General features: G+C 38.8%; 1 protein-coding gene across 3 annotated transcripts; it reads right to left on the reverse strand.

Annotated features, from left to right (window-relative positions):
* Positions 1-13,316: 13,316 nt before the first annotated feature.
* LOC112430670 (uncharacterized) lies at positions 13,317-26,084 on the reverse strand. Of its 3 annotated transcripts, none has more exons than XM_076877008.1 (7): positions 25,946-26,084; positions 19,896-19,964; positions 19,733-19,781; positions 15,726-16,751; positions 15,411-15,566; positions 14,505-14,597; positions 13,317-14,230 (listed from the first exon to the last, which is right to left on the reverse strand). In XM_076877008.1, exons 1-7 carry the CDS (start codon positions 26,077-26,079, stop codon positions 13,919-13,921), a joined length of 1,839 nt encoding a protein of 612 aa, XP_076733123.1. In that variant the 5' UTR covers positions 26,080-26,084; the 3' UTR covers positions 13,317-13,918. The 3 variants fall into 3 exon arrangements, with proteins under 3 accessions (XP_076733123.1, XP_076733124.1, XP_076733125.1); XM_076877009.1 differs by lacking the exon at positions 25,946-26,084 and adding an exon at positions 21,007-21,182; XM_076877010.1 differs by lacking the exons at positions 19,733-19,781; positions 19,896-19,964; positions 25,946-26,084 and adding an exon at positions 17,054-18,169.
* Positions 26,085-27,397: the final 1,313 nt, after the last annotated feature.

A 27,397-nucleotide genomic window follows, 5' to 3' on the forward strand; every position in this document is an offset into this window, starting at 1 on the left:
AGTGGTCTTGCTGATGCGATGCAATGTTTAATTCCTACCTTGCTATTCAAAGACAACCTTGACATACATATTTTTTGCCATATTTTCCTCTATTTTTTGTTGAAAGAATGCAGAATAAAAAACACTTGAAAGCCACAAAGCTCACACGTCAGGCCTTGGACACATCAAACTGTGTTTATAACTTCCATGTATCCAGATTTGTAAGCTACGGCTGAGTGTTGCGTTTTTAGGAATGAGTCTTGTGAAGTCAGCACGTATCCGAAACATCTAAAAAGAGACATGTGGCCAGACATGAAAGACAAAAAATTGACGACGTGCTTTGAAAGCACGCTATATGAAAACATGCAACTTCATGAACACAGTTATTCTAATTTGCAATATACCAAGCATGGTTCAAATATGGCCAACAGCAAGTGGAGCCAATGAGTAAGCGAGCAGTCTGCTATCAAAAAACAAAAAATAGTGCCATGCCTCGTCTCTTGAAAGAAAGAAATAGACACGCATGCTGAGGTTGCATTACCAGCAGGCGGAGATAATAGATTTAAAGCTAAGAAGTCGGGAGGAACCAAGGAAGTACCTTCTGGGCTCATTTAAATTAAGATATTTATTTACATGTAAATGTGTCAGTAATGTCCTTTAAAGTATTTTCTCATGATTATTTTTAAGTTGGCTTCAAACAAAATATCTCTGTCTGCTGGTACCTCAGCTTACTACAACTTACTGCAACTGCACGCGTGTCCGTTTCACGCTTGTGAAAGGCACTCCTTGAAACTGACACAGTGGACTATTAAACAGTTGTACTTAAATAGCTTTATTGTTTAAAACTGCGTAAAGACACAACGAGCCTTTAGTGGTGTTGGCCTTTTTTATTATCAACCAATATCTGTGAACAAATGCAAGCTTTTTTTCTCACTGGACAAATCTTTCTGTCCATAAAACCAAATACAAAACCTATCCTTCAACTAAGTTTAGATCACTGTTTTCTTTTTAAATCCTGACCATGATTGCTGAAAAAAATCACAGTTGACATACAAATCTACAGTGCCCTGCATAATGTTTGGGACAAAGACACACTTTTTGTAGTTTTTCCTCTGTACACCGTCATAGTGGACAGTAAATCAAACAATCAATATGTGAGTGACGTGCAGACTTTCATCTTTAATTCAAGGAGCTTTTACAAAAATTTAGCATGGCATTTACAGCATTTTTCTTTTATAAACACTCCCTCGTTTTCAGAGGTTTAACATTAATGGGACAGTAATTTCATGACAAATGAAGGAGACATAATATCTGAGTTGAATTAAAAGTGTTGAATTTGAATTTAATAGCTTTACAGTGTAATGTAAAAAGACATATTGGTGCAAGTGAGGGAAAACCTCAAATAAACCCATCAGATAGAGACAGACACTGTTAAAAAGAAGGAATGCACTTTCAACACCAAAGGCCTGAAAGACCAGAGAAGACAAGGAAAGTGCATGATGACAGAATTATTTCCATGGTTAAGAAAAACAACTTCACAGCATCTAACCAAGTCAAAAGCACTCTAGGGGAGACAGGCGTAGCACTGTCAATGTCCAAAAATCAAGGAATGCCTTTATGAAAATAAATTCAGAGAGTTTACGACAAGCTGTAAAACAATGATTACACTCGAGACCATGAAGGTCAGATTAGACGTTGCTAGCAAACATCATAAAGAACCTCCAAGGTTCTTTAAAATTTTATTTGATTAACTTATAGCACCGTGGAATGGGCTCATAGTGGAACCTGGTCATTAATGTTTATTGATTGTGAAATTGTTGATAGAAGCAGCAGGATGTTATTCATCTAAAGTAAATGTGACTTTCTACAAGAAATAAATGATATCAGCAACAAAATCAAATAAAGAACATAAATAACGTGGGTACTTGTGTGTATTAAAAATGTAATATTTCTGTCAGACAGCATGTTTGAAATTATTTATCACATAAGCGTTAGAGAGGTGTTTTCATGATGTGTATTTATGTTGGGCAGCTAAAATGATCAATCTGAGCTAGCTTTCAAAATTTGCTCCATTTCAATTAAACGCCCCTCTGTGTTAATTCTGGAATTTAATGACACTATCATAGTGCATCAAGTATTATTTTTACTTTAAAAAAAAATTCTGTGGAAGCTTTTCAGTTCAACTTTCAGGATTCCTTCCCCCATAATATTCTTATATATAATTTATCTTAGAAATTTAGTATAACTGGTCTAAAATTACAAATTTTATTAAATTCTACATTGTATCAAACCCACATTGGTTTAACAACAAGAAAATTATTTTAGAGAAATTTCACAGTTCTCTTTCACTTGCTCACAAACTATTAAAATGGTCAGCAGAATAATAACTTCTCCACTGTGTCCCACAGACTGTAGATTACACATATGTAACACATTCAGTGATTTTGCAGCAGAAACCAGTGAAAAATAAAAATGAGATCTAAAATCATGGCAATGCATATTTAATTGAAAGAAACAAAATGTTATTAGTCTTCTGATGGGTTATTTTCCTTTAGCTCAGACTACAAAGAAGAGTCTACAGTTACCTCATGGATTTATATCTGGAAATGCTGATAAGATGTATTTTTTATAAGAGTTTGTCTGAGGAGTCCCACACTGCTACCATTTCATCTCATTTCATTTCAGGATTTTTTTTTTTCAGTTGTGAAAAATTACATAGAAGCTGCATATTACATTCCATTTCTGTAGCCATGTTGAGCTGTTCCTGGATGATGTGATGAATGCCGACATTTGGTTGAATGGAGAGCTGGTGGAGAGAGTACTTATGGCATGATGGGGAGTAAGATAAAGAGAAAAAAAAAGGGAAAGGCTCTAAACAGGGAGGGGGGAAGACAGTGACAAAAGCAGCAAGAATAGAAGATCCAGTAAGAGGGATATAGCACCAAATGAATAAAATGATGGTTGAAAAACAAAGATGAAAGATTTGAAAAGGGGAGAAAGCATTATGGTGATATGGCTTAAGGGTATAAGGATAAAGAGTGCCCTCTAATGGGTAATCTAACTGAAATGAAATGAAACCCAATGCACAATCAGAAAAGACAGCCAAAAAATATTAATACTCATTATTCGCAACTAAGAGTTGGAAATCGGCTGAAGTGAAAAGAATCACATCTGAACAACAGCTGAATAAACAGTGAAATGGCCATGCTTTGCTGCAACCTTGGCGACTTGGGAGAAGAAAATGATTTAACCCAGACTGAACCTACAAAGAAGACTGAAGTTTTTCTATGATTGAACTGAGTGTGTACATGAGTGCAGCACAACGAAAGATAGCAACAAATCGAAAACCCAGAAATGGCTTTATAATTTTACAAATACATCTTGCTTTTTCACTGTCTTAAAGGAACATCGTCATACACAAACCTTTTTGCTGTCTGGCATTTCCTTTTCTTTCTTTTCCCTCTTTCCTGAAACTCAGACCAAAGGCTATATCTGTATTTGTCCTTTCTTTGTACGACATTGCTATTCTGAACACCGCATTTGATCAGTGTCTCCACAGGAGACTCTTTTGCCCTCTCCCACAGCTCCATCTCTGGCCCTGCTGGCTCAGCACAGAGGCCACATCAAGAAGACCTCATCATAACTGTCATTGTTTTCATTCAGTCACTCCAGCTCTGACTTCCAAGGACTTGTCCCCACCTCAATCACTACCTTTCCCCCACATACAATAAGCTCTAACTGCCATAATCAGAGGGTGTCTCTCTGCTTCAGCCTTGACTCCTTTCCAGTTTTTCCTTTTTTCCACTTTTTTTTCCTTTTTTTGTTGTTTTCACATAAAGAAGTAATAAGCAAGACTGGTGCCTCCATGCAGAGCTCATGACAAGGACATACTGTTCTGATAGTCTTTGTACTCACGAAGAACAACTGTCCAAGGAACAGGAGGTAACAGGGTCTAATCAGCAGAAAATGGAAGAGTGGCAAAGTTATTTCACACTCCAAAGAAGATCCTACAACCCAGAGTCCCACGTGATTCTATTGAAGACACGCTTCAAACATCAGGCCTTTGTCTCACCTAAGTGATGACTACATTTAGAGACAAAAAACAATGTACCTGACACCTGTGGCAAAATGTGTTAGATTTCCTTACTACATAAATGCATGCACTGTATATGTTTTGACTATAGTATTTTGTTTTACTCTGTGATTTTAGTTTGTTGTTAGTTGGTTGCTAGGTAACATAATAAGATCATTCATAGTTAAGGTTTTGTGGCTAGAAATGAGATGTTACTGGTGTGAAATAAAACTGAAACAATGTTTCTTTTGTTTTTTTAAAGGTGTTAAAGCTGCGTAAATGCTAAAAATGGGTCATTATAGCCTGTTGGTATCTGGTTGCCAGGCAACATGATAACACCATAGCATCTATTATAGAACCCTGAGCCCTTGAGTAAGTCAGAGTCGCGTCAGCGGGGGTTCAGAATTTTGTGTCATCACATGGGTCATGTAGCCCTCAAATAGCTAGCTTGCTTAGCGGGCAGATGAAATGTGTGCTGATAACATACAGAGGTGTTTTAATTAACCTGCTACCTTTTAAAAATGCATCTCAAACTTCTGTGCTGCTATATCTCTGTTGTGTAGCTACTCTATGTTGCTAAGTTTCTCAACTATTGCAAGGCTCCATGATCAGCCATTGCTGTAAAAAATTATCCATTGGAGTCAGCCGTGATGACACAACTCCTCCGTTCAATGGCTCTGCAGGGACCTAAAATGTACCTTTGTGCCAATTTTAGTTGCTCAAATATAGATTGTGTAGGAGTTCATAAACAAACAAACAGACAGAGGTTTTATATATATCATATTAAGAGATGCCACAGTACTCGTAGACTAGTTATGTTTAGATTGTGAAGCGGTAGATAGCTAGAGGGAGTGACACGAGGCGCACTCAGCAGTGGAAATCCATATGGATTTACAAACCCCGGAAAGGCAATAGAGAGTCAAACTGCATTTTCAAACTGCTGGAAATTGAATGTTGATTCTTACTCAGTGTAATTTAGTTTAAGGGCTTCCAATCAGAAAATCTAAATTCATACAAATATCTGACACACTTGATTTTTCACAGCTAAATGGCCACAGGGCCTAAAGACTAGATAAAAGAAACAAGTCAAAACATCCATTACAAAAAACATCATCAGTTAAAATAAGCACTTTCTTGAAGTGGTAAAGATACTGTGGTTTGGCATCCAAGACTGTTTGATCAACCTCTCCAGTCACAGTGCTGGGTAAATCTCCAATATGTATTATATTGTCAAGGAATCAATTAAAATATGATCTGTGTCTCATGCTGTGGTTTTCCAATCGGATCTTTGTATCACAGTCATTAAACCCACTAGACAGTGAATCTGTGTGCCTTTGCCCCTTTCAGTACTGTGCTGACACTAAACGTTTTATAGTGCACAGTGTATCCGCTATATGTCAAAGCTTTGCTAGTCTTTTAAGAAAAGAAAAAACAGCGAAGACACAAATCCTCTGTACTTACTTTGAGTGAGTATATGTGCTCTCATCACATCCATGTATACAAACAAACACAGTGCTTTTTAGCTTCTGCCTCTGAATCCCCCTGGCTAGGTTATAATGTATTAAAAACAGCATGAGGTTGGTTGGGGATCTCAGTCTGGAATCCTTCTCCAGTGCCTGTGTCATGTCTGGTACAGCCTGGGTCCACAATCCAATCAGACAGATGGAGGGCTGTTTGAGAAGCGCAGAGAGGCTGCCCCCCTTGCCAGTAAATACTGGCAGCTCTTGGATTTAATTACATTCACAGTATGGTAAACGGAACAGTGCCATGGGCCCCTGAATACACCTCTGGTCTTCACAGCAAAAGCCAAAACATCTATTAAGTGACTTCTCTGTAGAGTGGACAAGACTAATTAAGTGTTATACATGACAGGAAAATAATCTCACTCTCCAAAACTATACAGCTATAAAAATGTGAATTTTAGGGACGAAAAAGTGTGTTTGAGAGAGAAAAAAATTCAATAATCTGCAGCTATGTTTGAACTGTCTTTTGTGGACCTACACTGACACCTGCGATGCTTTTAAGTAAAGGTCAAGAAGTGACTCAGAAAGGGAAAAAAGCAAGCTGAGAGTTTCTGTGTTCCTTCTAAATAAGCCAAAATTGGAGTTCAGCATTGGTTATTTTCACCGTGCACTGTGACTTTACGCTCCAGTAGCAGCACACGCTCATCATGTGCTGTTAGTATACACTCTGGCCTTACCCCTGTGCGACCCTGACTCTGCTCACCAGCCTCACAAGCAGACAAATTACTGTGTCTCCAAGCTGCTCTCTCCCGTGTGCCAAACATTTTCTCTTATATCTGCCCCATTCCCTGAAGAGGCGTCTGTCTACTAATACCAGTGCAGCCTCAGCTTTCCACCTGCGGGGTCACTGGACAGGTTCCTATGAAGGTCACAACTGTCAGATCATTACATGAGAGGATTGGCCAGAGGTTTACATTGCTGTCAAAACAGCCATTTCATCACCGCTGGGGAAGATGTGACAGTAGGCTTGAGCATTTCCAACATCAAATCTTCCTGTTCAGTATTTGAGAAGTGGAAATGTTGGAGAAGAAACTAGTACTGGCTCTCGCTGTCTCCTCAGTGGGCTGACATGGCTGTACCCCGCTCTTCATTAGGGTGGCCTCCTTATGTGTTTTTGGCAGAGGAGAATTATGGTTGTATCTGATTAGGATGTAGAAAGCAAAGCAAAGCCCTAGAAAGCCTAATTGATTAGACTGTCTTTTGTTATCCCTCTGCTCCCTGCTACACACATATCCTCTTAAATAAAGTGAGAAGAATACAAATACAGGCAATGCAGGACCACACACCTGTCACCTCTGAGCTGCCAATTTAAACCCCATGCACTGCTGCTAACAAGCTTGATTGTTGGAAGAGCTTTAACTCTGGATTTCTAAACTTTTGCCTTTTTGTCTGAAAGTTAAAGCCACGGGAAGCACTTACGGAGGGAAGACTTTGCTGATATAACTTGGTGAAGGACAATTGACAGGAAGGGAAAGAACGTGAAATGTTTTGGCATTAAAATTCAAAATTAAGTTGTTTTTTGGGAGGGGGGGTTACTTCATTTTTTTCCATTGCAACAGTCATAAAGTAGGAAAATAAAAGTTGTAATTTTCATGGAAAAGAACATCGACTATGGAACGTTAAAAGCACTCTCTACAGCGCAGCTAGCTATGCTCACATGACGACACAAAAAACGAATGAGTCTGCAGCTTATCAGGACAAACAGACAACACATTTTTAATGAATAATTAAAGCTAGTGAAAACATTGGCATGCGTTTTCAGCAATTCTGCACTCTTGGTGAAACTTGACACTTACACAAAAAGGCCACTGATTGTACGTTTATTTAACAATGACTGCTGCTGGCAGGGTTACAGTACTATGACAACCTGAGAGATGAAGAGTATTTGCAGTGGCTAAAATGTTACACTCACGTCAGTCTCCCATGCCGTTTAGGCTAACGTTCTAAAACAAAACCAAAAAAATAAATAAATAAATGAACCTGATCTAGCTATGGAAGTAAAAACTCTACTATTCCCAAGTCAAGACTAAATAAACTCACAACTAACCTAGGGTGACCATATTTTGATTTCCAAAAAAGAGGACACTTGGCCCAGTCATGAGGAACTCTAATCATACTGTTTGCTTAAATAAACATATTTAAGATAAGATAACTCTTTATTGTCATTGCACAGTCATACATAGTACAGTAGTACAATGAAATTGGAAAACTGTCCTACGTCGGCACTACATATAACACAGCACAATATGACACATAACATAACATATTTAAACGATTCCTTCTCTGTGTGGTTAATGAATTGTGAATTGTAAAAAATGTCATATAGGCTTTTAAAAGTCAACAATTGCAAAAGGAAAAAGCAATAACCAATCTCAATATAGACTGTTGGGAAGTCTATAAATTAGCAAAAGCTACAGATTATAAAGGAAACACCATGAAACTAATATTTAACTAAACATAAAAAGTTAAAAACAAACAAAAAACAGGGCACATCACCAATATGACATGGAACATTATCAAAGAACTCGACAAGGACAAAGAGCGAGACAGGCTATTTATACACGTGATTGCTTTTGCAGTTTGGCATCAAAATGTTCCAGTGAATTGCAATGAAAGTTATGAACCAGTTGCTACCAGCCAGCTTTGCTAATGCTACCTGCTAACTAAAGCTCAGCTCTTTTGACTTGTTGGGATTTATTATTCCTGTGGCAAAGCTAATGCCTCATCAGGTGTTCAAGCAATGTGCTCGAGTCCTGCCTGATACAAGACAGAAAAAAGACCTTCAAAGTGAAACAGGAAATAACTATAGAAGACTAATAGAGACTACAGCTAGTACTAATAAACGAGGTGTAAAACACAAGATATCACAAACGTTATCTGTTACTACAAACCCAAAAGTTAAAATAGTAAGATACTATAGTGACATAAAGAGTAAAAACAATTCAGTCCAATTATTTTTTTTAAAATAGCACCACAGCAACACTTGTCTTGAAGCACTTTATTTTGTAAAGAAAAGACCAGACAATATTACAGAGAAAGCCCCAACAATCAGATCCACTATGAGCAAGCACTTGGCGACAGTGGAGAGGAAAAACTGGCAGAGCCAGCCTCAAGGAGGGGCAACTATTTTCTGTGACCAGTAAGGCGAGAAAGACAGAACACTGTGGAAAAGAGAGAGATAAACACATAGTGAGTGAAAAAGGTGACTGAAGAAGACACGTTCACCACATAATGGGAATCACTTAGCAGCCTAGGCCTATTACTAAGGCAGGATTTAGGGTCACCTGATCCAACTAAGACAGAAAAAGAAACTAAAACTAGTTGCAGCAAAATGTGTCAATTTAACCAACATGTTAGCTGTCTGGGCTGCTGCAGCTACTGCACCGTCAACAGTAGTACCAGCAGCAACTAGTAACCAGGCCTCACAGTCTGCTATCACCCGTCATGGAGAAGTGCAGTCTCAATGAGGAGACAGAGAGAGGTAAAATTAATGCGATAGGAAAGGACTTGCTAAGTTGCAAATTTATCTGTAAATTTATATCATGTGGCCTATAGGTATTTTTATTCTTTTAGATTTTCATTCTTTTTGCGATATAAGAAGCCTAGTAAAAATGTTCAGATAGTCTTTAAAAGAGATGTGTAAAGTGAGTATTTGTGCCACTGAATATGAACGTGCATTATCAGATACGATATGTGCCGTAATATGTGCATCATATGTATTGATTTCTTTGGTTGCATTAATATCTTTATGCAATAATTGTGGGAATTCTCCTTTGCTCTCAAATGGATGACCATGAAAGCAAAAACATTTCATCAATTATTCACACTTACATTTTTTTTTTTTACCCCTGCTGTCTGTACTCCAAGAAATCATTTCATTTCTATCTCTCTGGTTAGGTGCCCTCTCCCTGGCCTTTGGCTTCTTTCTGCTCTCTGAATGCCAGTATTTCAGCATTGTTTTCTCAGGTGCAGAAAGCATCCCACTGAGCAGGAAGGTGACCATCCCTTGTGTCTTTGAATGGTGTGAATTGTATGCCTGTGTGTTTTTATGTGTGTGTGTTTGTATGTGAGAGAGGAGGAGAGAGAGACAGAGAACACCAATGCATGAAGAATCGAAAGAACTGTGTGGTTTGAGATGTGTTTACAAATCAGTTTGTGCAATGACTGTAGACACAGTAAACTGATAAAGAAAAAAATGCATTGCACTGTATGTAGACTTTTGGCAGATTAACACAAAAAAAAAAAAATTGCTTGTCGTAGTATTTTGGAGGTTATCTTCTCCCCCGGCCTACTTATTTGATACTGCAAATGAACCCATAAATGTGATATAGTGTGGCAGTGTGTAGCGTGTACATCTGAGGATTCCTCCTTTAACTTCAAAGAGAGGTTTAACTTTCCCATTCAGTAGAAGGCAGCAGTTATGAAAGACTTAACTGCTGAATTGTAAAAACTGTGATTTTTAATTTTTGTGTTTTATTCCTTCTTGTTGTTCTCCGTAGTCCTGTGACAAGACTATTGTCAAACTGTGGTGAAGAATAATCACGAATAACCAACGGAGGGTAAGGACATATTCACCTAAATGTGCATGTCTTGAATTTGAATGAACATTTTCATGCAGTACTGACAAAAACTAAAAAGTCATCATGTAATCATCGTTTTTTCTAATATTCCTTAACAGTTATAAGCGACTGCGACTTGCTTTATCATTCAGATGTTTACAACTCTTTATGCAAATCTCTAAGTTTGCAGCTTATTATAGACCCCGACTTTGTATTTACTCTTAATAACATTTCCACAAAATTCATCTCATTGCATTACTCCTTAAACCCATGACACTCATAGCAAAATATTGAATATAATGTGATCATAATCCACTGAAAGGTCAACTTCATGCATTTGCTCCCTTTAATTTGTAATATATATACAAAGCTACCTACAGCACATTTATCTTTGCAACTACAGCTGATAGTGGGATTCTTCCATTACTCTTTCCAGATGCTACCCTTCCTTCTCTTTAGCCAGTCAGCAAACACAGGGCTACAGCTAATCTTATCATCATTACACTATTTATTTTTGCTGCTGAGATTACCAGCACATTACCTATAGCTCCTAGAGGATATCTCTGCCTGAAGTAAACACTTGTTAAACACATAAACACTGCATCAGAACGGCACGAAAACACCCATTCATGTAGTGGAGCTCATGCGCTCTCCCAGGCACACAACACAATGGCAACTAAAGTAGTTTAATGCAATATTCAGCAAATAATAGGGCTATTACCCAGCAAGAGAATTTCATATTGTGTCAGGGAATGTGGATTTCAAACAAATAGGGAGATCACTCTTGTACTCTGATCATCAGCGTGGAGGGGCAAACATTGTACATGTATGAAAGACATGGGGTATTGTGGCTCTATAACAATGTCTCCATTGCCTCCACTTTAGTTTTTCCCCAGAAACAGTCATATTTTCGATGGAGCCTAGAGGATCATGATCAGGTACATGTCGGAACAAGCACAAAGTGCAGCTATTGGTAATAGTCTCCAAAAAGTATTTTAAAATAAAATGTAGTGTTGACAGCCTCATCTCAATCAGTGGTTCATTGCAATATTAAGATTGTATGTATCAGGTACTATCAGAAAGATATATACGATCTCTCCCTTAAAATGTTATATGTGTTTTAAATTTGGCAGCTCTCCCCTTCAAGGTCATCTCCTTGTGCAGCTCTACACAAGGAGGAAGACTCACTCCCAGGAGGAAGACTCACTCACATCACAATTTGTTCTCTTCGACAAATTTTTTTTTCTTTTCCTTTTTTGCCTGTCCCATTTGGTTCTTTAGCCGTCAGAATTGTTGTCTGAAGACCAACAAGGATACCCAATGGATTTTGCCAAATGGATCATCATGGCATTGCCGTATTGGTCCATTTGATCGACCTTTTTATTTTATTTTCAGTTGTTACAGATGGAACAGGCACGAGTGAGGGATAGGAAAGGGAGAAAGAAAGAGGAAGGAAAAGAAAAACAGAAGGGGAGAGGGACAGTGAGAAAGGGAAAAAAATCTCCTGGATCACCTGTTGAGAGAGAAAGAATAGAAAACAAGCAAAAAAAAAACCAAAGCAACATACTAAACACAACACCATCGCATTAATCTAGCTAAGTGTAAACAGCAGTAAATACTAAATATTCAATGTTGTTGTGCAGCACGCAGGACAGACAGCGCACAATGTGCTTTGAAGTAGCAGCCAAGAGAAGTGTAATTTAAGTCTACGAACAGTGAACACCCGTGTGCATACCTGTGTGGATCAGCGCGCTTGTATTCAAATGGTTTCCACATGTAATGGTCTGCAAGAGGATGTAGAAAGCCATAGCCCTGTCCCCCAGGGCATGAAGCAGGCATGGAGGAGATCCAGGCCCCAGACATCCAGAGGCCCCAGAGTACGAGAGCCCAAGGAGGACCACCGGATTTGTTTCTCTTCGACAAATTGAAATTTAAGTTGCATAGTCAGGTCGATGAAGAGAGAGGAGAGGTAGTCAGGGGTCCTGTGCAAATGCTCAAGTACAAGATGTCGGAAGAAAACTACTGGGAGACCAAATTCTAAATAGATATGTCTTTTTGGTTTTAACAGGTGAAATTCTACTACTTTGCTACTAATCCTTTATGGTCATGGCTTTTTTTGAAAAACTATATTAATGCATAACTATGTTATAACTATGTTATTAAAACAAGCTTTCTATGAACAAAAAGGCAGCAATTTGCTTTGTCCTATCAAGTATGTATTAGAACAATGTAATAGCAAAAATAACTCATTTTTAATAAAGCCACTTTTTCGTGGCTTCAGGTAATGCCTGAAAGTCTGTCAGCCATTCCCCTTGCACTCCGTTTTACACCAAAGGACTCCTCTTGCTTCACCATAACATTTTAAGAGCAAATTGAAGCCCCTCTGCTTCTATGCAATAATTTTATCCACCCAGACTTGTTTCCAGTCACTGGTTATAGCAGGTACATTCAATTGATCCAAATGAACAGCACAGAGAACACAGTGTAGTGCAGCCTGTGTAGCACCGATTATGCTCAGTTGATGTCTCTTCTTTATTCAAAGTATGGATGAAATTTGAGGGGAAAGCAGACATAAGCAGCAAACAATGCCTGAGAAATTCAAGCAAAGTTAAGAAGCATTTTAATCTTGTTGGTGCACTCAAAAAAATAATTCATTGGATGAACTTAATTTCATCTTGCCACCTATATTCCATCTAAACAAATCATGTTAAATCAATCCATCTTGATTGTGTTGTTTCAACACTAAATATGTTTGTAAGTGTAACATAATTTAAACATTAACATTCAGTTAATTTGATTTTTATTCAGTTAACATGTTTGTACCAAGTTAGTCTAATTAAATTAATTTAAATTCATGTTATATTGTTTAAACACTTTGGCACATCAAAAGTCAGTCTTGTTACATGAACTAGTAAAATATTTGTTTGTTTCACCAATGTTAATCTTGTTGAATGAACAAATGTAATTTATGTCTGTAGTACTTACACCAATCATGTTTCAGTTAGTGTTTGTATTGCTTATGTAAACATTACTTTTAATTAAATTAATGAAACATACATAAATGATAACTTGCAAAACCATCTTTTATTTTGCTTGAACATTCTTAAAACAGTTGGCAGGATCCCAGTTCAGCCTAGCTTTCTCCCCTTTAATGATCTCATACCAAGACCACAGAACTTCCAGATCAAGACATGCTGACTGAAAGAAAAAATACAATAAAATAACCCTAACCCTAATAATAAAAATGAAATAAGTCTGTTGAATAGTTTGCAGACAAAAAATATTATCCCCAAAGCAACTTTCGTAAAATGTAGTAAAATATGCATTGCAAACAACAATATGAATTTTAACACAATTTAAAGCTCAGACATAACATTCAACATTACTATAATATTACAACATTACTATGTTGCTTGCATACATTAGTCCTCCATTTAATCAGGCTGTATCCATTAATAGTGACTTTATGCTATTTAACGTGTGGAGAAAACATTCAATTTTGAGCATAACTGCTCCACTCAAACAATTTGTGAAAACCAGTGTGCATTTGCCTTTGTAACAATTGCCATCTGGCAAAAATCAGTGTTTACACTTCAAGTGTATAAGACTTTAAGTTATGGACGAACAATCTTTGTGTAATAGCCACAGAGCAAACCACATAGTTTATATGAACATTTTATAACTTACAATTTTAAACTTTAAAACAGTAAACACATATTTGCATTGCAGAAACCTTGAGAAAAAAAAAAAAATATCTGGCTTGCATGAGTCCGTTTCAAGCTCATTCACCCCATTAGCTTGTTTTTTAGGAACTGTGCCTTGGATGACAACCTCTGTCCATCCAGCTTCATGATAATCTTTTGCAAGACTTCAAAAGTGCATTTGAGCTCCGGTGGGTAGCTTAGGTTCAGACAGTATATCAGTCCAAATAACAGAGCACAAGCAATTGCAATGCTCCTCAAACCAGTGAGAACCTCCACGCCTTCAATCAGGACACCGATGTTCTCTGGGTCATCTCCAGGCTCCGCACCCTCCTGATGTATGACATACACTCCCATCACAGTTTGTTCCATGGCTTCAGTGTTGGCCTCAGTGTTCTGTGACGTAAAATATAATAATACATTTGTTTGAGTCTACATATGAAAAAAAAAAAAAAGGAATTCAGCAATCAGCGTGAATATGCTGATATATTTACTAAATTCTATGTCTCTGGTTTCACACCTCAGAAATTTGACATGAAACAAAACAAGGACCAATTGCAATATCTTTTATTCACACATGGTGTCACATTTTATCATTTCATATATCGAAATTACCCATAACTCCTGGAGCAAATTACATAACACAGAACAACTTGTGAATATAACTGACCGTATATTCCTTCACAAGTTTCTCATGGTCTTCATTCAGGTAGACACACAAGGACTTCAGGATGCATGCTCGTCTTGTATGTATTGTGTCATCCTAAGAAAAAAGGGAATCCATAATGACAATATTTAACTTTTAGGCAGCAGTTTGAAAAAGGAATACTTAGTTTGGAAGAGTCCAAAAGGCCACATGGTAAATAGACTGGTTCTTATATAGCGTTTTTCTACTCGGAGCACTCAAAGCTGCCTTTATAGAACAATTCATTCACCCAATCACTTTTTTCTAAACTGTTTAAATGGCCTGTATTTATATAGCACTTTACTAGTCCCTAAGGACCCCAAAGCGCTTTACATATCCAGTCATCCACCCATTCACACACACATTCACACACATGGTAAGCTACATTGTAGCCACAGCCACCCTGGGGCGCACTGACAGAGGTCGAGGCTGTCGAACACTGGCGCCACCGGGTTTAGTGCTTACTGTCTAACATTCATACACATTCACACTCCGATGAATGCATCGGTGAGCAACTTGGGGTTAGTATCTTACCCAAGGATATTTGGCATGCACACTGGAGGAGCTTGGGACCAACCCGCCAAGCTTCTGATTAGTAGCTGACCTGCTCTACCACCTGAGCTACAGCCACCTCAAAACATCTGTCTAAACCAAATCAGACACAAAATGAGGCAACACTAATGTTTTTTTTGGGGGGTTTTTTCCCCATTTTGATCAAAATTACCCATACGATTTTATCAATTACTTATTAATATAAGACTGATGCTTATATAATTTGTATAAAATATGAAAACCTCTTAGGACTTTTGCCTACCATATGTATAGATATCTTTGCTCATAAAATTGCCAGATTATGGGCATAAAAAGTTCTTAAGCACAGATCTAACCCACCTTGGAGATGGCCACCATGATGTGTCTCATTTTTCTGCCAGCCACCCCACCTTTGCCTCGAAAGAGCTCCATCATGCGTGGAGTGTACAAGTCTAGCTCATAAAAGAATCTAGATAGCAGCGGTACTGTCGATATGCGCAGGAATTCCTTGTCAATCTGAAAAACATGAACAATGCACTTATAATATGCACCAGAGGAAGGACATACCAGGAATTATTAGCTGTTTTATCACTATGTTATGTGAATATTAGTGAAGCAAGAAATAACTGGTCAACCATAAACACACTCTAAAAGTTAGACATATAGGACATGCACCTCTTTCTCGGTGAACAGAGCTGGCCATCTGCTTTTAAAATCTGCAATAAAGGGCTGTCCTTGAATAACTTCTTGCCTTCTGTACGAAAAAGTCTTCTGCATTTTCATTGTCACTATATTGTCATTGTTTCTCTTCTGAACCTCTGAAAGCAGTGCAATTCTCTCTTTTTCCAGGCTGTCAGTGGTTTCTCCTTTTGGATACTGCGGACAGTAATTGACTTCTGCTCTTCTAGGCTTTTTCACATTCAATGCTGCCTTACTTTTGTCTTGGGCCTTGTTCTTTAGTGAATTTACCAACACCTCAGCACAGCCCAGGCCTCTCAGTTTGGTCCGGACATTGGCCATTTTATACTTGAGGCTAATTTTCCAACCATAACAGCCATTAAAGGATCCCTGCTCCCTCAGACAAGGATGCTGTTTGACAAGGGCTTCTGCAACTTCATTCAGGTCATTGTCAGTTGGATAGACTTTAAATTTTATTATTTCTTCAGCCAGCCTTTCTAAAAGGTGGGATTTCAGTTTTGGTGAGGGGGTCAAATGAGTTCCACCAGCAATGAACTCAGCATTGGCCTTTTCAAGTTGCAGTTCAGCCTCATAGCTGAAATGAGGGACTGTGAAGACACTTGGCCACACTGACAGTCTTGTAGACGGTGATGAACCTGACGATGAAACGGGCCTTGTATTGTCTGTGTCTGAAGAGCTTGAAAAGGAATGTGTTGGACTTCGCACTGGTTGACATGTCACTCCATCTTCTGTAAAACTTTGCAACTGCACACTATCCAAGTATACAACCTTTAAAGTTGCTTTATCATTAATTTCAGAGATCGCAGTCAGATTTACAAAATCATTTCCGAAATCAGGATCTTGATATTGAAGACGAAAATCCTGTTGCACTCCAAAATTTGTCTTTATTTCCTGACACAATTCCTCAATGGAGTCTGATATCCCAGCTGGTAAAATTAGTTTCCTGGCATCATCTTCTCCGAGAATGATCCTCAGTCTTATGGGCTGGGGCATCATGCTGACCTGGACAAATATCAAATATTTAAAAAATAAATAAAGATGTACTCATTGACTATTGTGCGAGTGTGTGTAACAAATTCTAATGTCAACGATAATTTGATGATGTCACCTTGGCCTCGAGGAATTTTTTTACTGGAGAAGTGAATAGTGCATTTTCCAGATTTGTCTTGCATTCTTCTAATTAATGACAATTCTTGCATAAGATGCTTAAAAGAAATCTACTCTCAATAAATTAAGTAGCAATTGGTCTGCAAAGTATGATGTATTATTTACTGTGCCAGGTGATATAGGGGGAAAATACTTACAAACATCACTCCTGTTTACCCTGCAAGTTAGTGTGTCTCTTCAGCGTAACCAGACGCAGGCCTCCCACTGAATAGGCAGCTAACGGGTAGTCATCGAGTAGTTCCCCATGCTCAATCAGAGACACCTCTCTCGCATGTGACATGTCAAGCTCAAAAGCTCTGAAGTGCTCTCGATACCAAGCAGAGAACTTTTTTACAAAAAAGTATATTCTGCCATGCAAAATAAAAATCTGCAGAATTTCTGCAAACTCTGGCAAACCAAATATTTGCCCATGAACAACTATCATTCCTGTGCTGTAGTTCATGCCATTGTATGACACGCTTTTTGTAATATGGACATCAGTTTCATCTGGTAATCTTTGCTTTATAGCTACTGCGATATCACTTTTCAGAACATCAATTGGTACTGATGAGCCAACATTTACCATTAAAGGTGTCTTATGGTCAGAAGAGTGCAAGTCAGAGGCAATCACGAGCTGATGTTTTTTGGCAAGTGTAACAGGTATGTTCTTAAAACAGTTTGTATGGCGAGCAATTTGTTTAAAAAAAAACTATGTTTCGCCTCAAATCTCATTGTCCATTTGTGGACAAGAGGCCCAAAATGCCGAATCAGAGCAGGGTAGTGCTCCAAATAATGATGTTTAGGGAGAAGACTGTTGTTTGGAAAAAGTTCTTGGTATCTCTGGCGATGTTCACTGATTTTACACTCAAGGTAGGAAATCGACTCATCAGACTGGACAGGGGCTACAACAAGCTCCACAATGTCCTTCAGATCCAAAACAATATGCCATGCAGGTTCATCCTCTGGAACAAGTGGACCAATAATTAGAGGCAACAAACGAAGCAGAGACCAATTTTCATGTGCATTTCCACCAATATTTTTTTTTTAATGAGAAAGTCTGGGGAATTGCATGAGGCCGGTTGGTTTTATCTGCCCATTTATACTCAAAATTTTGGATCAAGTTGTTAAGTTTTTCTAAGGTGAAATACTTTTTAGAGATTAAAAAAGAAAAACAATGCGCAAGCTCCACTGGTATTATGCCCTCTAGCAGATCATGTGCTACATCTGGAGGGTAGCCTGCAGTGACATGAAAATGGCTCAGATTCTTACTCAAAATACAATCTCGCTTAACTCCACAACAAGCACTTGCTGTTTCTTGTGCACGCTTCAAATGGAATTCATGAAGTTCCGGTGTTCTATGCTCAAAATCACCAGCAGTCACTGACTTTATTTCAGATTTTTTAGCTGTACAGAATCTGCATATGTATTCAGCAGAAAAACTTTCCACAAAACCTGCCAGCCCATGGGCTCCTAGGTTGTCAGCTATGACGCAGCTCACAGTTCCTTTAATACACTCGTTCAACTGACTGATGAACACACCATGTTGCTCCAAAGTTACCAGATCTCTCAAAAGTGGATCAAAGACTTTTTCAAACCCAAATGTCCTCAAATCTTCACTCTTGCAAAGGATTGCCAAATAAATGGATGAAAGGGCTGAATGAGAACCAGGTGGTAAATTGCCCAAGACCCAATATACACCACAAAGCTTGTGCTTTTTCCGTGAGGTCCCAAGAGGATTACAAACCTCAAAATCATCAATATAAAGGTTAATAGAAATTCTCAACTTCTCACCATCTAGAAAGCTATTTCTTTTATAATGCTCCCCATCTCGAAAAGATCTGTAAACCCTCTGATCACCATTCAGATTCTCTCTATTTTCTTGAGCTATTTGTTCTTCAATCACTCTATCCAGCAATTTATTGTGACTCAATATTTCCTGCAATAACTGTAATAAAGGGATGTACTGAAATGACTTCCTTTGGTCTATCGATAAAAAATACTCAACAGGCTCTACAACCCTAAAATTTTGTATGTAGTATAGTTTTCTTTTATAAGGAGTGGCAAGAGGGCCACACTTTCCCAATATTTTAGCCACAGGGTTAGAAACACATACAGAATTTGCAAGCTCTTCAATAACAGCCTGACTAATATGGAGGTTATGGCTCTTAAAAATTTCTGTAATTGTACGTTTTGTCAGAGGTACACTAGCTGAACTCAACAGAAAAACTAACTCCTCTAAGAACTCATCTAATCCTTTTGCTGGAACATGAAATATGTGTTCCAATTTCAACAATATTACTGCTAATTTCCGTTCAATTAGTTCGGGCTGATTTTCAACAGCACTATTATCACATTCTGTCACTGACTCACTTTCAAATTCACCATAGGATACATTTTCAGAACAGCTAGCCCTTACATTATCAGAGGACTCTATCACTTGAACTGGGTCCACACGTGTAACTACACTGGCTTTAAAATCTTTAAGTGTGTGTGGATGATGCTTCCTCTTTTTGTGTGTATAAAATGTATTGTAAATATTTGTCTTGAAAGGGCAACCAAGAAACACACAACTAACTGTCTCGTTACTTCGTAGATGTGTTCCAATATGGACAAAAAAATCTCTCTCAGAGAAGACGTCACTGCAGTCACATAACTCACATTTAAAAGTTACTGAACTTGAAGCTGTCTGTGTAAACTGAGATGAATGAGCTTTATAGACATGAGTGTTCAGTCCACTCCAAGTCTTAAATGTGCACGGACAATTAACATATATGCACAGATAATGTTGACCTATTCCGTAATGATGATGTAGTTTATAATGTTGAAGTAATTTGTACCTGCTGCTCTCTCTGGTAACACAATGCTTGCACTGCCACATACACGTCACTGATAAAAAAATGAAATATGCATTAGAAAACGTCAAGGAGATTAAACTTCTGCATCATCCAAAAAAAATAAATAAATAACATAATAATAATAATAAGGCAAACATGAACTTACCATGTATTGTTGAGGAGGTGCATAAGAATCTCAGAGCATGGGAATGTGGCTTTATTTTGTGATGTATTTCTGGGGAGAGAAATTAATTAAAACAAAGTTATTACTCTGACAAATTTGTGTTAATATCTACATACTGTGAAATGTGAAGACTGTTACGGTGCGTACACACCGAACGCGATAGACGCGACCAGAGCTTCAGGTTTACATGTAAAGTCAATGGAGGAGCACGATGAAGCGCGACTGGGGGTCCAGCTAAACTTCGGAAGCAGATTTGCATTGAGAAAACGCTTTTCTGCCTACTTCACACGACTGACGCCTTTGAAGCGCGAAGTAAAATACGCACTGCAGTTTGTGTGGTGCATTTTGTGCATTCGCGCTTATCACGTCTACCGCTCGAGTTGGTAAAATCTGCGGGACAGCAGCTTCTCAAACTCGGCAAGGGACAGAAGGTGGTACAGCTGAAAGCGGCCGTCATCCAGACGGAGCTTCTGGAGCAAGTGGTGAAACTCACCAAACTGCTCACGCTTGTGGAAGACCTGATGGACCCAGGTACAGTGAGGACGTCCTTTAGGCACTGCTCTGCTCTCCACAGCAAATAGAGAAGGGAGACTCTTTCTTCAAACGCTAGATTGACAGCTGCCATTTTAATAACATACCGTCTGGCACTACTTCCTCCCAGATCTCTTCTTCATACGCGTGAAAATTGCATATAAACCTCGACCAGTTCATGCTGGACGCGCTTCGAGGTGCAAATGTGCACGAGATCAGCTAGGGGCATCTATCGCGTTCGGTGTGAACGCACCGTTAGTCAGCCTAATGCAGAGCACCAGAGAAACTATAACCCAAACAATTATCCACCTAAATCATTCTGAATTCAAAAATTAAGTGAATATATTACAAAAAAAGAAAATGCACATGCAATTATTGTGACAGATTTTATCTTACTCCTTGTTATTAACTCCCCTAAACGCTGGTTTAGTTGAATTAAACCTTTCATCAATCCAGTTAATGCGGTTGCCCGCGACTAAACTCCACTGACAAAAACAGGAATTTTAGATAGAGCACCATAAAACACTCATAAAATCACCAAAACCATGTCGGTCAGTCTTACCACTACTACCAACAATCACCAACTCCGGTTAAGCAGAAAGTAACCCTTCATTCATGGAGCTATATGCGAAGACGTTACGGCTCTACGCGGCTTTCCCGCTCTTCAAAGTTAGCTAACTCCAGAGAAGAAAAACAGTCCTACCAACGCAGATAACCATGAAACACACCTCATTCAAAGTCGACAGAAACAAAAACAAAAAAACGAACTTACCAAAATAACCTGTTGCCCTATCATATATGTATGTGCTCTTAACCTGAAAGGTATAAATACGGAAGTGTGTGTGCAATAAATGATGGCGCAGAGGAAGGTGTGTCCCTCTGATGTAAAACTCTAAACAACGTGTGTATGGTTTATTCCTCCGTGAGATATGCGAGTAACCCCGGTATTTCTGCCCTAAAAAAATGGAACCTCCAACAGGTTATGGGCCCAGAAGGGATGTGGGAAGCCGGTGGAACCGTCTATGCTTCGACGGAGACGAGAGAAACTATGAACTGTGGGAAACAAAGTTCCTGGGATACCTGCGGCTACTTGGGCTAAAGGCTGCCATTCTGAACGAGCCCGGCGAGTCGGAGGAAGAAGACAAGGACTTGGATGAAAAGAATGAAGTAGCTTATGCAGAGCTAATCCAAGTATTGGATGATAGAAGTCTTTCACTCGTGATGAGAGATGCCAAGGATGACGGACGAAAAGCGTTGGAGATTCTGAGAGAGCACTACGCCGGTAAGGGTACACCACGTGTGATTAGCCTGTACACGGAGCTAACGTCGCTACAGAAAACTCCCAGTGAGAGCGTCACAGACTATATGATAAGGGCTGAGACTGCCATTACAGCTCTGAGGAATGCAGAAGAGACATTAAGTGATGGACTGCTTATTGCAATGGTGCTAAAAGGGTTGCCTGAATCTTTCAAGCCGTTTGCCATACATGTAACCCACAGTGACAAAGCAATGACATTTAGTGAATTCAAAGCTAAATTAAGAAGCTACGAGAGCACCGAAAAGGCCACATGTTCTGAAGACAATGTGATGAAGGCAAATAACTGGAAGAAAGAGAGAGACAATGCAGAAATAATATGTTACAACTGTGGAAAAGAGGGTCATATAGCACGTGAGTGTTACACAAAGACCGAAAGGAAAGAACAAAAAGTGAAGCAGTGGTGCGGTTACTGTAAAAGCTCAACGCATAAGGACAGCGACTGTCGCCGACGAAAGAAGATTACTGCTAAACACGTAACTGATGCAGAAGATCATAGTTTCGCGTTCAAAGCCAAAGACTGTGGAAATCAAGGGCTGAAACAGAGAGGCCTAATGGTTGATACAGGGGCCACTTCTCACATTATTACGGACATTCAAAGATTTAAGAGTTTTGATGAGACATTCACACCTGGAAGACACTTCATGGAATTAGCTGACGGAACGAGGACGAGTGGGGTCGCACTGAAGAGGGGAGATGTGGAGGTCTATCTACAAGACAGCGAGGGACAAAAGGTGAAGGCGACACTGGAGGGAGCACTTTACATTCCCTCTTACCCGCAAGATATCTTCTCGGTTCAGGCGGCAACGGCCAAAGGAGCCTCAGTAACCTTCAAGAAGGGCTGCAACCAGCTTATCCATAAGAACGGGACAAGGTTTAAGATAAGTGAATATGAACGCCTATACTATTTGAACAGTGTTACATCTGATCATTATGTTGACAACGACGAATGCAATGGCTGTCATGATGTAGAAACTTGGCACAAAATCCTCGGCCATTGCAACTATGAAGACTTGGTTAAACTAGAGGACATTACCGAGGGTATGAAAATAAAAGGTAAAGCTAAACATTACCAAGACTGTGAAGTGTGTACAAAAGGCAAATTTATCCAAACCAGGAATAGAGAGCCTGATGAAAGAGCAGAAGAAGCATTAGAGCTAGTGCACACTGACTTAGCTGGACCGATAGAACCAGAAGCTAAAGACGGGTTCAGGTACACGTTAGCATTTACTGATGATTACTCAGGCACAATGTTTGTGTACTTTCTAAAGGCTAAAAGTGACACCGTAAAAGCAACTGAAAAGTTTTTGGCAGACGTCGCCCCCTATGGGCAAGTAAAGAGAATCAGATCAGACAATGGAACTGAATTTACATCTAAAGAGTTTCAGACATTGTTAAATAAAAACACGATAAGGCATGAGACATCAGCGCCGTATTCACCTCATCAGAATGGGACTGCCGAGAGACAATGGCGAACACTTTTTGAAATGGCACGGTGTATGTTGATCGAAAGTAACCTGCCAAAAAGATTATGGACTTATGCTGTTATGACTGCCGCAGTAATTCGTAATAGGTGTTACAACAAACGCACAAAGCAAACCCCTTATTACATGCTGACAGGAAAGAAGCCAGACATGTCGAGGATGGGGATTTTTGGATCAGTTTGCTATGGTTACGGGCACAACAAAAAAAAGTTAGACGCAAGATGTGACGAAGGAGTTTTTGTGGGTTACGATAAAAACAGTCCGTCGTATCTAATCTACTACCCTAAAACAGGACGAGTTCTTAGACATAGGTTGGTCAAGTTCCTCACTAAAAGTGTAGTTGAGCACCAAACCCAGACCACTCAGGTTGATGACAATGGAGATGATGATTTGACTCCAGGGGACATCTTGAAGTACCCCGCTAGAAAGGACAAAACAGGGAATGACCAGAGATCAGATGAAAGTATGATCCTGGAACCTGAAAGTGACATTCAGGACAATGGCATAAATGATGCACAAAACTCAGACAAACAGAGTGATAGAACAGAGTCTGAACGATATCCCAAACGAAACAGGAGAAGGCCAGATTACCTGAAAGACTATGTCCAAACTGCAGAAGACGACCAAACATCACTGACTGTAGATTACTGTTACAGGGTGATGTACGACATACCAAAGACTTTTGAAGAAGCTATGCAGTCATCGAACTCTAAGTGTTGGTCAGATGCTATGGAAGATGAAATAAGATCCTTGAAAGACAATAATACGTTTACTTTAACCACGCTGCCAGAAGGTAAAAATGCAGTGGGGGGGAGATGGGTGTATGTGATAAAAGAGAACCCAAATCAGACTAAAACATTTAAAGCAAGATATGTTGCTAAAGGCTATAGCCAAGTTCAAGGCATTGATTACAAAGAAACCTTTTCGCCGACTGCAGATATGACGTCAGTGCGTACGCTGATGCAATTAGCAGTACAGCACAACTTTAAACTCCATCAAATGGACGTGAAGACTGCTTATTTGCACGCCCCAATCGATTGTGAGGTGTATATGCAGCAACCAGAAGGTTTTGAAGTAAAGTCAGACACAGGTGAAAAACTGGTCTGTAAACTAAACAAATCACTATATGGTTTGAAACAATCTGGCAGGAACTGGAATAAGATGTTACATGACCATTTATGTGAAAAAGGTTACAAACAAAATCCTGTAGACCATTGTGTATATTCCAGACAGACAGCGAGTGAGACAGTGATTCTTATCATCTGGGTTGATGATGTAATCATAGCTGCCAACAGTGAAGACGCTATCAGAAACGTGAAACAAATGTTGGATGAGAAATTTAAAATGAAGGATCTTGGTGAGCTCAAACATTTCTTGGGTATTGACTGTATACAAGAGAACCATGAGATAAGACTAAATCAGACACGGTACATCACAAAAATCCTGGAAAAGTTCAAAATGTCTGACTGTAAGCCACGTTCTACTCCTTGTGAACTCAAAAATGATTTTGGTGCACATGGTGAATCAGTTGATTCAGGAAAATATAGAGAATTAGTGGGCAGTTTGATTTACTTAATGACATGTACAAGACCAGATTTGAGTTGGATAGTGAGCAAACTGTCACAATCCCTGTCTGAGCCAAAAGAGCATCATTGGACAGCAGCAAAACATGTATTACGTTACCTTAAGGGGACACTAAACAAAGAGCTGTGCTATAAAAGGATAGAAGGAAACCTAAATCTTATAGCATACAGCGATGCAGATTGGGCCACAGACTTGAGTGACAGGAGAAGTACAACGGGTTATTGTTTTGTACTATCCAAAAATGGGCCAGTGATCTGCTGGAAAACCAGGAAGCAAGCTACAGTAGCTTTGTCAACGTGCGAGGCAGAGTACATGGCGATGGCCGCCACAGTACAAGAAAGCTTATACCTCTCACAGCTACTTAATGGCATGGACATTAAAAGGCAATATTCACCAGTTACCATTCTTGCAGACAATCAAGGTGCAATTGCATTGTCCAAAAATCCTATAAACCGTCAAAGATGTAAACACATCGATATCAAGTATCACTTTATTAGGTCTGCTATAACTGAGAAGGAAGTACAAGTTAAGTATTGTGCAACAGAAGACATGGTAGCAGACATCATGACTAAATCTGTAAGTAAAGTGAAAATAGATAAATTTACGCATATTTTGTTTGGAACATAAAACGTTGATATGTGAATATCATGTAAATATGTATATCATGTAAATGTGTAATGTATAGTGTTAAGAGCAAGTGGGGGTGTTGCCCTATCATATATGTATGTGCTCTTAACCTGAAAGGTATAAATACGGAAGTGTGTGTGCAATAAATGATGGCGCAGAGGAAGGTGTGTCCCTCTGATGTAAAACTCTAAACAACGTGTGTATGGTTTATTCCTCCGTGAGATATGCGAGTAACCCCGGTATTTCTGCCCTAAAAAAATGGAACCTCCAACATAACCTCATCAGTTTTTGCTCTGTTGCAACAATTAGCGACTCCGGTTAAGTTTTAAAAAAAAACATTAAATTCACCGACTTACATTTGAAAAATGTTTGGGTCTACAACCTCCCTGCTATATATAAATCTCCACACTACACAGGTAAAATTTTTTAACTAATAGTATTTATCTCTCACTCCACTAACCTAAATAAATATATCAAGAAATATTACTTACCTCACTATCAGGTATGCCAAAGAAGTAACTCCACGTGCGCTCGTTAACTTCTCAACGGACCTTTCCGCATCCGGTGGGCGTGGAGCATGCGCAATACATGACGCTATCAGAGCCTTTGGTTTGATGGACCTCATTCTCATTGGATTGCCATGAACGAATTTAACTCATCAAAGTTTTCTTTGATTTATATTCATCAAAAAAGAATGAATCATTTAATGAGCATAAAAATGATTTCTTCATGTGATGTAAACATATTACTACTTTGTTAATCAAACACATGCCCTAGTTGATTTTTTTGAGTGTGTGAATCAACAGCCAAAATAAAACTAAAAATGTAAACTGGAGAAGAGCAAACGTGATGCCACACAAAAACAATGATGTTTATGAAAGTGAACGTCACCTTCTACTCATACGAAAACTCTTTTTATGAGCTAAAATTATTCTCTGACAGCTTAAAAACATCCTTGGAGATAATTTAAACATCATACAACAGACCAATCATATACAGGTTTTCACTCTGTCACTGCTAAAAGCTGATGATTGGCTTTGATTGCCTTTTTAATTTGCATCTTCAAAGACACAGCTTTCAGCTATATTTAGCCAAGGTATTTACAGTCAGTGTGAACAGGAGCATATAAAAACCAAAATAAACAGTCAAAGTCGATTACAGGTGTTTTTGTGGTTTTTAAAGTAGTCATAGCTGATTTGAAATGAGGTTACAAGTAAAGGTACTCTAGATAAGAACTAGATAACAATAGATAACAGTAGATTGTAGAAGAGTACAACTAGACTAGCACTCTAGATAAGACTTGTGGAAGATTTAGATACGGAGGGGGGTAGTGCTCTTTAGTAAGGCTATAATTAGTAGCCTATATAAACTGATGCTGTTTATGTTTTTTCTTTTGGTTTTGGGTTTTGTTTTAAATGTCATTCTTGTGTTTATATCTAAATTAGGGTTTGGCAGTTGCACACTAAGAACTTACTTCTACCATTGGATTGCAGTTCATTTAGATGCACGATTATCTGAGCCTGCTAATAAATGATAAGTAAATAACGCTGGTTATAAAACACTTTTCCGAAGCTACATTTAGTGCCTTTGCTGGCTCAGCGGCCTGTCAAATGTCACCCAGTCCACTCAGTGGCTTGTAGGTGACAGGGGATTTTTCACTAATCAGAAAATAGAAATAATAAAACCTGAAATGTCTTCAGTGATATTCTGGACGCCAAGAAGGGTGACATTTTTGTAAGCTGGTTATGATTTTAGTATAGTAGATAAATTCTGGTGAGCTACCCCACTACAAATTTTAAGTGGTGCTTTGCCTTGCTGTAATTTTTCTGATTTATGTAGGAGGTCCCATGTGCATAGCAAAATTTTGTAGTCTGTAAATAAAACATCACAATGGATCTCTCCAACAGTGACTCCTCGCCATGTGTCATGAAACTTATCTGCAT

The sequence above is a fragment of the Maylandia zebra genome, linkage group LG18, assembly GCF_041146795.1.
Source record: "Maylandia zebra isolate NMK-2024a linkage group LG18, Mzebra_GT3a, whole genome shotgun sequence".
Classification (NCBI taxonomy): domain Eukaryota; kingdom Metazoa; phylum Chordata; class Actinopteri; order Cichliformes; family Cichlidae; genus Maylandia; species Maylandia zebra.

Bases quoted from the DNA above. Each gene is read 5' to 3' on its own strand.
- LOC112430670 (XM_076877008.1), bottom strand. From the start codon at position 26,079: ATGAGGTCCATCAAACCAAAGGCTCTGATAGCGTCATGTATTGCGCAT. The intron at 16,752-19,732 runs GTACAAATTACT...ATATTTGTCCAG, and splicing joins GTTACCAGAGAGAGCAGCAG to GTCAGCATGATGCCCCAGCC. The intron at 15,567-15,725 runs GTGCATGTCCTA...CATGTTTTTCAG, and splicing joins CTCTGTTCACCGAGAAAGAG to ATTGACAAGGAATTCCTGCG.